This window comes from Hylobates moloch, unplaced genomic scaffold (assembly GCF_009828535.3).
Source record: "Hylobates moloch isolate HMO894 unplaced genomic scaffold, HMol_V3 SCAFFOLD_12, whole genome shotgun sequence".
NCBI lineage: Eukaryota > Metazoa > Chordata > Mammalia > Primates > Hylobatidae > Hylobates > Hylobates moloch.
In genome coordinates this window covers 46,064,526-46,076,246 of record NW_026652287.1, presented here as the reverse complement: position 1 = coordinate 46,076,246, position 11,721 = coordinate 46,064,526, and the positions used below count along the sequence as shown (strand labels likewise).

At 46.6% G+C, this 11,721-nt stretch overlaps 2 protein-coding genes across 3 annotated transcripts in view; both read right to left on the bottom strand.

Moving 5' to 3' along the window:
* Nucleotides 1-11,721, bottom strand: part of NFIX (nuclear factor I X) — a 221,801-nt gene that overhangs the window by 126,648 nt on the left and 83,432 nt on the right. The gene's annotated exons all lie outside the window — the stretch shown is intronic.
* Nucleotides 11,233-11,718, bottom strand: LOC131380701 (olfactory receptor 10H5). The gene has a single exon (XM_058424586.1). The coding sequence runs from the start codon at nucleotides 11,716-11,718 to the stop codon at nucleotides 11,233-11,235; it is 486 nt and encodes a 161-aa protein (XP_058280569.1).

Here is an 11,721-nt window from a genome sequence, read left to right as displayed (position 1 = left end):
TTTTCCACCTCACCTTCTGTGGACCCAATGAGATCCACCATTTTGCTTGCCATGTGCCACCTCTGTTGAAGTTGGCCTGTGGAGACGATGTGCTGGTGGTGGCCAAAGAAGTGGGCTTGGTGTGTATCACGGCCCTGCTGGGCTGTTTTCTCCTCATCCTCCTCTCCTATGCCTTCATCGTGGCCGCCATCTTGAAGATCCCTTCTGCTGAAGGTCGGAACAAGGCCTTCTCCACCTGTGCCTCTCACCTCACTGTGGTGGTCGTGCACTATGGCTTTGCCTCTGTCATTTACCTGAAGCCCAAAGGTCCCCAGTCTCTGGAAGGAGACACCTTGATGGGCATCACCTACACGGTCCTCACGCCCTTCCTCAGCCCCATCATCTTCAGCCTTAGGAACAAGGAGCTGAAGATCGCCATGAAGAAGACCTTCTTCAGTAAACTCTACCCAGAAAAAAATGTAATGATCTAAGAGAAATTCATTGGGCACAACTAAATTGGATTACTGAAGGCTATTGTTAAAAACTACATTCCGTGGTGGCTCATGCCTGTAATCCCAGCACTTTGGGAGGCCGAGGCAGGCAGATCACCTGAGGTCAGGAGTTTGAGACCAGCATGGCTAACATGGCGAAACCCCATCTCTACTAAAATACAAAAATTAGCCAGGCATGTTGGCACATGCCTGTAACCCTAGCTACTTGGGAGGCTGAGGCATAAGAATTGCTTGAACCCGGTAGGTGGAGGTTGCAGTGAGCTGAGATCACGCCACTGCACTCCAGCCTGGGCGACAGAGTGAGACTGTCTCAAAGAAGAAAGAAAGAAAAATTAAAAAGAAAATTACGTTCCAGCCAAGCACTGTGGCTCACACTTATAATTCCAGCACCTTGGGATGCCAAGGCAGGAGGATTGCTTGAGGCCAGGAGTTCAAGACCAGCCTTGACAACATAGCAAGACCACATATCTACAAAAACTTAGAAAAAAATAGCTTGGCATGGTGGTACATGCTTGTAGTCCCAGCTACCTGGGAGACTGAACTGGGATTACTGCCTAAGTCCAGAAGTTTGAGGTTACAGTGAACTATGCCTGTGCCACTGCAATCTAGCATGGGTGACAGAGTGAGACCCTATCCCTTCCCCCCAAAAAGAAATAGTAACCTCTATTTGTCATGCTTTAAGGTTTACAAGGGACCTTGTAGACGACATACAATTATAAACACAAAGGTTAATCAGCATCAGGGATGTATTTGGAGTGGAAGTGTGTGTGAGATACTAACACAGAGAAAACCAGGTTTGATTATTTCTATCTGTTGCAAGATACTGTGTTAGTTAGCACCAAACCTCAATCTAGACTCCTCTTGCCAAAAGCCAGGGTCATCTAATACCCCCAATAATGCAAACCAGCAATGCAAAGAGAGATGGAAGATTTCATGCCCCACTCTTTATTAGTGCAGCATCAGGTAGCTACAACTCAGATTTTGTAAGGCTACTCCAGATTATAGCAGAGGAGAGAAAAGTACCCTAAATTTCAGCATTGCACAGATCTATGCAATAGAAGTTAGAAATAGCAATAAACAGATTCTCTGAAAACATCAAGGAAACCTTAGCATTTCAAGTATGAGTCTTGAATAGTTGTGGAGAGCCTGAGATGTCTTCGTGGTTGGATCAATGAAAAAAGTCACACTGTGAGATACCGAATGCTGTGTTAGAAGGCGACATGGCTCATGGGCCAGCCGGGAGCTCGCTGTCGAATCCGGACATTGAGTGCAGAGCCCAGGATGAGAGTTTATCTCATGGCCGGGTGCAGTGGCTCATGCCTGTAATCCCAGCACTTTGGGAGGCCAAGGTGGGTGGATCCCCTGAGGTCAGGAGTTCGAGAGCAACCTGGACAAATGGCTGCAACCCCGCCTCCACTAAAAATATAAAAATTAGCCGGGTGTGGTGGCGGGTGTCTGTAATCCCAGCTACTCAGGAGGCTGAGACAGGAGAATCGCTTGAACCCTGGAGGCAGAGGTTGCAGTGAGCTGAGATCACACCACTGCACTCCAGCCTGGATGACAGACCGAGACTCCGTCTCAAAAAAAAAAAAAAAAAAAAAATGAAAGAAAGAAAGTTTATCTCATGGTCTCTCAGGCATCATGCTCACCCATTTCCCATTGGGCAGGGATTTAAGATTGACCCTACTGTATAGGATTTATATATTTATTGACAATAGGTCTTCCTGTGTTTGAGCTATGCATAATTTTTTTCTAAAGTGTGAATTATCTATCATTTAAGCAGTCAAAACATCCCACAGTCAAAACATCCCACATTAGCATGAAGAGTGAGGATGTGGGAAACGATTTCAATCAAAATTTGGAAACTCAGAGAAGCTCCCTTTGCAGAATACGTGCTACAGTTCATGTATCTTGTTACCCACCAGGCACATTGTATCATTAGCGCCTCACAAGGTGGGAGTGAAAGCAGATATAATCACAGTCCCTCTGTTTGATAGAGGGGGAAACTGAGGCACAAAAGATGCATGGCTCATCAGAGACCAACCAACTTGGAAGAGCCAAGCTTCAATGTCAATCTTTTCTGATTCCAAGTCTTCTCCATTCAACACTTCAAGCATTGCCTTTTTACAGTGGGATCCTACAGAAGGACGACTGGTCCTTCTTCAAATGAAACATCTCAGCATCCTTAGAGTCTTTTATGGCACAGGAAGACAGTTGCAACCCTCTGCAAACCCTGAAGCATGCATCCTTGGAACACAGATGGAATATTTCTACAAATTCAACAGTCCTTCATGATTTTAAAATAAGTTTTAGTCTTGTAGAAATTCTTGAGTAACTTCTATGCACTGAGCTAAGATGCTCTCCTCTCCTGACAACAGAGCCATCTGGGCAGGAACATAAGTCAGGTCTTTTTTCTTTACTTTTCTTTTTTTTTTTGTTTTCCCTTCCTTCACCTTCCCTTCTCCTTTGCCTCTCCTTCTCTTCTCCTTCCCTTCTCCTTCCCTCCCCCTTCCCCTTCCCCTTCCCTCCCCCTTCCTTTCCCTTCTCCTTCTCTCCCCCTTCCCTTCCCTTTCCTTCCCTTCCTTTCTTTTCGTCTCGCCTCTCCCCCCGCCGCCCCGCCTCGCCCCTCGCCTCACCTCTCCTGTCCTGTCCTGTCCTGTCCTGTCTTTTCTTCTTTTCTTTTCTTTTCTTTTTTCTTTTCTGTCTTCTTTTCTTTTCCTTATAAAAGACCCCACTGGCCTCTGATCCTGCTGGTATCCAAATGGATAGAGACCCTGGAAAGAGGCTGGATATCCACTATGAGTTGGGCACTGGATGTCTTATGCTAACTTATTGTGATCCTTTAAGCTGCCAGCTGCATGTGATCATGAGAATTATCACATCCAGCATCAGCATGGTACTTGGACCATATTCTTAACAAATATTCCTAAAGTGGACTAATTTAATCCTACAACATTGAACGATCCAGAATGTTGACCTATGTATTTGCTGTGAAAAAGAAACCTCATTGCCCCCCAGGGTGGTGGGAAAGTGTGTGTGGGGATTCGTGTTTGAATGAGAAGGACCTAGGTTGAAATCCTGCCTCCTAATTTCCACCAATTCGATTGACATCTTATAGACATTCCATGTCAGTGTAAACAAAAGGCTGTTTAGAGCAGTGACATTTATGATTGAAAAAGCACTTTGGGCGGCTGAGGCAGGTTGATCAGTTGAGGTCAGGAGTTCGAGACCAGCCTGGCCAACATGGTGAAACCCTGTCTCTACTAAAAATACAAAAATTAGCCCGGTGTGGTGGTGTGCGCCTATAATCCCAGTTACTCAGGAGGCTGAGGCCTGAGAATTGCTTGAGCCTAGGAGGTGTACATTGTATTATATCTCCTCTGCTAAGAACCTTCCAATGGCTCCTGTCTCACTCACAGGGAAATCCGAAGTTTTTACAGTGCCAACAAAGCCCTACACACCTGGGCCCTGCTGCTGCTTCTCTGACCTCACCTCCCTTTTCTCCTTCCCTCAGTCACTCTGCTGTAGCCTCCCCACTGTCCCCCAAACACACCAAATATGCTCCTACCTCAGGACCTTTGCACATGCTGTGTCCACTATCAGGAATTCCCTTCTCCCCACAATATGTCCACATGGCTTCTCTCTGACTGCCTAAAGCTTTCTGCTTGAATATCAGAAAATTATTAGATACACCCATTAATAAAGGACAGGCTTGGTGGGTTTTTTTGTTGTCATTTGTTTTTGTTTTGTTTCGTTTTGTTTGAGACAGGGTGTTGCTCTGTTGTCCAGGCTGGAGTGCAGTGGTGCAATCGTGGCTCACTGCAACCTCAACCTCCTGAGCTCAAGCAATTCTCCCACCTCAGCCTCTTGAGTATCTAGGACCACAGGCATGTGCCACCACAGCTGGCTAATTTCTGGAATTTTTTGTAGACACAGGGTTTCACCATGTTGCCAAGGTTGGTCTTGAAATCCCCAGCTCAAGCAATCTGCCTGCCTTGGTCTCCAAAAGTGCTGGGATTATAGGCATGAGCCACCACACCCAACCAATAAAGGACAGACGTGAGCCACCGTACCTGGGCTAAGATTAGTTTAATAATTATTTGTGGCCTTCTTTGTCTCCAGACCTGTGCTAGTTTTGGGGGTATAGAGAAGCCTTTGTTTCTGTTCCCAGCCTTTGAGGCATTTGCATGTTACCTGGTGCAGTGATACACAGAGAAATATCAGGGCTGTGACCAAGATACAGATTGTATTAGTCAGGGCTCTTCATAGAAACAGAACCAATAAGATATAGACAGATAGATAGATGACAAATAGGTAATGAATAGGTAGATAGATAAGGTAGACGGATAGATATATATATTATAAGGGCCAGGTGCAGTGGCTTACGCCTGTAATGCCACACTTTGGGAGGCCAAAGCGGGTGGATCACTTGAGGTCAGGAGTTTCAGACCAGTCTGGCCAACATGGCGAAACCCCATCTCCACTTAAAATACAAAAATTAGAGGGGCGTGGTGGCGGGTGCCTGTAATCTCAGCTGCTCAGGAGGCTGAGGCAAGAGAATCACTTGAACTGGGGAGATGGAGGTTGCAGTGAGCCAAGAGTGTGCCACTGCACTGCAGCCTGGGTGACAGAGTGAGACTCCATCTCAAAAAAAAATTATATATATATATGTATATATATGGTATTGGCTCACATAATTATGGAGGCTGAAAAGTCTCATGATATGCCATGTGCAAGGTGGGAACCAGGAAAAACAGTGTTGACTCAGCCAATAGTTTGAAGGCCTGAGAGCTGAAAATGAATGGTGTAGAGTCCAACCTGGGTCTGAAGGCCTGAGAACCAGGAGCAGTAAGAGCAAGGAGAAGATCGTCAGGCAAAGGGAATGTGAGTCCAACCTCCTCTGCTGTTTTATTCTATTCGGACCCTCCACAGGTTAGAGGATGCCCTCTCACACTGGGAAGGCCCACCTGTTTTACTCAGTTCACCAATCCAAATGTTCGTCTCTTCCAGAAACACCTTCACAAACATACCCAGAAATAATATCCAATCTGATCTCTGAGCATCCCCTGACCCAGTCAAGTTGACACATAAAACGAACCATCCCATGAGCAAAGTTCTAAGGGAGCCAAGAGGGGTAAGACACAGCTGGGGCTCTATTAGCCCGGTCTCTGCATTCCCATGCTTCTCTGCCAATGGTGATTTTGCTCTCCTTCCCAGGGGACATTTGGAAATTTCTAGAGACAATTTTTGGTCTTTGAAACGAGGCAGAGGGTACGTATGTTACAGCATCTAGTAGGTCAAAGTCGGTGATGCTGCTCAACATCCTACAATGCACAGAACAGTCCCCACCACTGTCCCCAAATGTCAGCAGGGCCCAGAATGACAAACCCTGCTGTATTCACTCAGAAAGCATTTATTGAGCGCCTACTGTGTACCAGGCATTTTTCTAGGCACCACTGGGAAGACAGTGTTGAACCAATTAGATAAGACATCCGGATCTCAGCGTCTGCCCTAGAAAGAGGAAGACATAGATATTAAACAAATAATCACACCAATTAGTATATATGGGACATTGTGATAAAAGCTCTGAGGGACCTAAGTGAGTTGCTATGAGGACTTGTAATAGGGGGGTGACCGAATGTGGGGAAGTCAGGAAAGAGCTTTCTGAGGAGGTGACCCTCAGGAAGACCCAAGGGAGTGTGGGAGCAGGTGGGGGAAAGGTATCACAGGTAAAAGCAAGAGTAGATGCAAGGGGACAGGCGCGGTGGCTCACGCCTGTAATCTCAGCACTTTGGGAGGCTGAGGTGGGCAGGTCACTTGAGGCCAGGAGTTTGAGACCAGCCTGGGCAACATGGCAAAACCCTGTCTATACTAAAAACACACAAAAAATTTAGCTGGGCGTGGTGGCACGCCTCTAATTCCAGGGAGTCTGACCCAGGAGAATTGTTTGAACCTGGGAAGAGAAAGTTGCAGTGAGCTGAGATCATGCCACTGCACTCCAGCGTGGGTGACAGAGTGAGATCTTATTTCTCTCTCTCTCGCTCTCAAAAAAAAAAAAAAGATATTCAATAAACATATAGTAATCTCTATTTGTCATACTTTTAAGGTTTACCTTGTAGACAACATACAATGATATACATAATGTTTACTCAGCATCAGGGATGTATTTGGAGTGGAATTGTGTGTGACATACTAACACAGAGAAAACACAGACCTGGATGTGTTTTCACTGACCTTTTGGCACTTAATCCTATTTTAAATTAATGATGGCTTCCATTTTTTAGTCTTTCAAGGGAAAAAATGCAAGAAAACTGATTATTTCTACCTGCCGCAAGATACTTTGTCAGTTAGCACCAAACCTGGAATCTAGACTCCTCTTGCCAAAAGCCAGTGCAAACCAGCAATGCAAAGAGGTATGGAAGATTTCATGACCCAATCTTCCAAGAAAAAAAAAAGAAGAGTAGATGCAAGGTTCCCGGGGTCCGGGCATGCTTGGTTTACTGCCGGGACAGCAGGGAGCCCATTGGGCTATAGAGTCAAAGGATGAATTTGGGGATGAAGTATAGACCTGGCCACGCAGCCCCGAGGATCACACTATAGTCTGTACTGTATCCTAAGAGAAATGGAAGGTTTAAGTAAAGGGATGATTTTTCAGAATTTCCCTTTAGAAAGATCCTTCTGGCTGGATGTGGTGGCTCACGCCTGTAATCCCAGCACTTCGGGAGGCTGAGGTGGTAGTATCACCTGAAGTCAGGAGTTCGAGACCAGTCTGGCTAACATGGCGAAACCCCGTCTCTACTAAAAATACAAAAAAATAGTTGGATGTGGTGGCAGGTGCCTACGATTCCAGCTACTTGGGAGGCTGAGGTACGAGAATCGCTTGAACCCGGGAGGCGGAGGTTGCAGTGAGCCGAGATCGCGCCACTGCACTCCAGTCTGGGAGACAGAGCAAGATTCCATCTCAAAAAAAAAAAAAAAAAAAAAAAAAAAAAAGCTCCTTCTAGCTGCTGAGCAGACAGAGACTAGAGGATTTTGGGGTGAAACAAGAGGGACAACCTCCATGAGGAGGGGATTGAATTTTTATCCACATGCAAGGAGGTTAGGCCAACACCAGGAAAGAAAAGAACAAAAGAAGTGAAGGACACAGATCACGTCTTTCAAGCTGGCCTTGGTCTCTAGCAATTAGGACCACAACATTGGGCTCCAAGGAACTCAGGGAGCAGGTCCCTGAAGCCTGGGATCTCCCATCCCTCCCTGTGCTCCTGCCCCTTATTCACCTCTCTGGGCTCTGGTCCTGCCTTGGGGATACCAAGCACAGAGGGGACCATTATCAAGGCTTGGCAAACAGCGAGGAATGCAGGAGATGTGAGACTTCAGAAAGTGAAGGCTGATTAATGGCGGGAGATGAGGACAGGGTCCCGGGGGAGGGGGCTGGCCAAAGCTAGCAGACAGAGGGGGGCTGTTTCCACCCCTGTGGCATGGGGAGTTGTCACTCCCAGACCTCCTGTGTTTTCACTGAACTTTTGGCACTTAATCCTATTTTAAATTAATGATGGCTTCTATTTTTTAGTCTTTTGAGGGAAAAATGCAAGCAGTTTGTTTTTCCTTTGTGGGGAGATAAGGCAGTCACTTTGACCACCCAATGTAAGGGGCCACCAAAAAATTCAGCAATCAAGAAAAATTATATTTGTGCATTTTTTTTTTTTTTTTTAGATGGAGTGTTACTCTGTCACCCAGGCTGGAGTGCAGTGGCGTGATCTTGACTCACTGCAACATCTGTCTGCCTAGTTAAAGCAATTCTCCTGCCTCAGCCTCCTGAGTAGCTGGGACCACACACGCGCACCATGCCCAGCTAATTTTTGTATTTTTAGTAGAGACAGGGTTTCACCATGTTGGCCAGGCTGGTCTCGAACTCCTGACCTCAAATGATCCGCCTGCCTTGGCTTCCCAAAGTGCTGGGATTACAGGAGTGAGCCACCACACCCGGCCTAATGCAATATTTTAAAAAACCAAAATGAATGCCAAAAAAATCCACGGTGAAAAAAATGTCAACATTTTAAATAATGTTTAAAGGAGGTGAGGTATCTCCCTCACCTCACCCTGACCTGGCCCTTGGGGTCTAGAATATGCCATGTATAAAAACAACAGTAAGCCCAACTTCTCTGGTTGTTTTAAATTTACACAATGGCTACTACTAAATAAAGTGAAGGAGTAATCACAAGGCTTATTTTAATTTCAGAATGCATGGACATTGGTCAACCAAACTACAGCAAGCTGGCTTGCTTTCCTGATCACCACGGGGAACCACAATGACAAATCTTCGATATAACCCAGAAGCCACCTTTCCTGCACTCTTTCAAACTCACACAGTCTGATTTTTACCTGTTTCCCAGCCTATTCCAAGGTATCTTCAGAACCATGATCAGCTAGAAAGCACTAGCTACACCCCAGGACATGTGGGGTATAAACAGGGTATAAACATTCTCTTTTCCATGACAACTTGAGGTGATGGGGGTGGAAGTTTAACATTTGGGATCCCTTTACATTTTATAGGAGAGGCAAAGAATGCCCCCCCCCCCAGATATTAGTAGTTAAGTACCCTGGAACTTCTTCTTCTTTCTTGTTTTTTTTTTTTTGTTTTTTTTTTTTGAGACAGAGTCTCGCTCTGTCACCCAGGCTGGAGTGCCATGGCGCAATCTCAGCTCACTGCAACCTCCGCCTCCTGGATTCAAGCAATTCTCCTGCCTCAGCCTCCTGAGTAGCTGGGATTACAGGCGTGTGCCACCATGTCCGGGGAATTTTTTGTATTTTTAGTAGAGACGGGGTTTCACTATGTTGGTCAGGCTGGTCTCAAACTCCTGACCTCGTGATCCACCCACCTCAGCCTCCCAAAGTGCTGGGATTATAGGCATGAGCCACTGCACCCGGCCAGAACTTCTAATATAACTCAGGAACCCGGATTTAAAAGGGTAGTTTTTTTTCTGCAAAGCGTTTAATTTTTTTTTTTTTTTTTTGAGACAAGGTCTCACTCTGTCACTCAGGCTGGAGGGCAGTGGCACAATTACTGCTCACTGCAGCCTCAACCTTCTGGGCTCAAGCGATCCTCCCACCTCAGCCTCTTGAGTAGCTGGTACTACAGGCACATGCAGCCATGTCTAGCTAATTTTTAAATTTTTTTTGTAGAGATAAGGTTTCACTTTGTTGCCCAGGCTGGTCTTGAACTCCTGGGCTCCAGTGATCCTCCTGCCACGGCCTCCCAAAATTTTGGAATTACAGGTGTGAGGCACTGTGCCTGGCCCAATTTAATATTTGAATGTGACACTCTCTTTCGTATTAACATGTCTGCTAAAAAAATTAAACACAGAAATACTACAGCCAGTTTGGCCAAACTCATAAGGTGTATCCCTAATTCTCTGACACTGGGAGATTCCTCCTAAACCCATAAAGACAGCATATTTCTAGTTCTGGGCTCACTCCATTGGTGCTAGCTAGTATGTGTCTCTTGTTTTCAATCCAGCTCTTCCTCCCTTTCTGGAGCAGACTGACTTCCCCTCTTCACAGGCCCTGAGAAATGTGTACTTCTTATCACCAGCTCTAATTTAAAGAACAGGTTCAATTCTAGCTTTTCCATGTCAGTGACAAGATCTTTGGCTAATTAATCTCTTTATAACTTAGCTTCCTCATCTTCAAAACAGAACTTGGCCGGTGTCATGGCTCATGCCTGTAATCCCAGCATTTGGGGAGGCCGAGATGGCAGGATTGCTTGAGGCCAGGAGTTCAAGACTAGCCTGGGCAACATCGTGAGATCCTGTCTCTACAAAAAATACAAAATTACCCTTGTGGTGGCATGCGTCCGCAGTGCTAGCTTCTCTGGAGGCTGAGGTGGGAGAATCGCTTGAGCCCAGAAGTTGACGCTGCACTTAGCCATGATTGGATTACTGCACTCCAGCCTGGGCAACAGAGCAAGACCGTGTATAAAACCAACCAACCAACCAACAAACGAAACGGAGTTAGTAATCCTATCTTCCCTGTGAAGTCAAATAACTCACGTGTGTTAAGCACCTAAAGCCTGTCATTGGTCATCGGGGAAATGCAAATCAAAACCGCAAAAAGAAACCACTAGGATGTCTACAATAAAAAAGTCAGGGCCGGGCACGGTGGCTCACACCTGTAATCCCAGCACTTTGGGAGGCTGAGGTGGGCATAATGCCTGGGTCAGGAGTTCGAGACCAGCCTGGCCAACATGGTGAAACCCTGTCTCTACTAAAAATACAAAAATTAGCCAGGCGTGGTGGTGTGTGCCTGTAATCCCAGCTACTCGGGAGCCTGAGGCAGGAGAATCGCTTGAACCCAGGAGGTGGAGTTCGCAGTGACCCAAGATCGTGCCACTGCACTCCAGCCTGGGTGACAGAATGAGACTCAGTCAAAAAAACAAAAACAAAAACAAAAAAACAAGGAGAGAGAAAGAGAGTGACAGAGACAGAGAGGCATAGAAACAGAAAGAGGCAGAGAGAAGGGAAAGAAGGAAGGAGGCAGAGAAGAAGGAAGGGGGAGGGAGGGAGGAAGGATGGAAGGAAGGCAAGGAGGGAGGGAGGGAGGAAGGAAGGGAGAGAAGGAGGGAGGAAGGGAGGAAGGGAAGGGAGGGAGGGAGGGAAGGAGGGAGGGAAGAAAGGAAAAGAAATAAAGGAGGAAGACTGAAGTGTTCCCATTCGCTACATCTCTTAAGAGAAAGCCAGCCATTTCAGCAGTTCTGTGGAAAGAGTTTGGTGAAGCAAGTCTTCTTCATGGCGACCTTCAGCTCCTTGTTCCTAAGGCTGAAGATGATGGGGCTGAGGAAGGGCGTGAGGACCGTGTAGGTGATGCCCATCAAGGTGTCTCCTTCCAGAGACTGGGGACCTTTGGGCTTCAGGTAAATGACAAAGGCAAAGCCATAGTGCATGACCACCACAATGAGGTGAGAGGCACAGGTGGAGAAGGCCTTGTTCCGACCTTCAGCAGAAGGGATCTTCAAGATGGCGGCCACGATGAAGGCATAGGAGAGGAGGATGAGGAGAAAACAGCCCAGCAGGGCCGTGATACACACCAAGCCCACTTCTTTGGCCACCACCAGCACATCGTCTCCACAGGCCAACTTCAACAGAGGTGGCACATGGCAAGCAAAATGGTGGATCTCATTGGGTCCACAGAAGGTGAGGTGGAAAATGGCCGAGGTCACCACCATCCCCATGAC

Excerpts from the sequence above, each read along its gene's own strand:
- LOC131380701 (XM_058424586.1), bottom strand. The coding sequence starts at position 11,718 with ATGGGGATGGTGGTGACCTCGGCCATTTTCCACCTCACCTTCTGTGGA.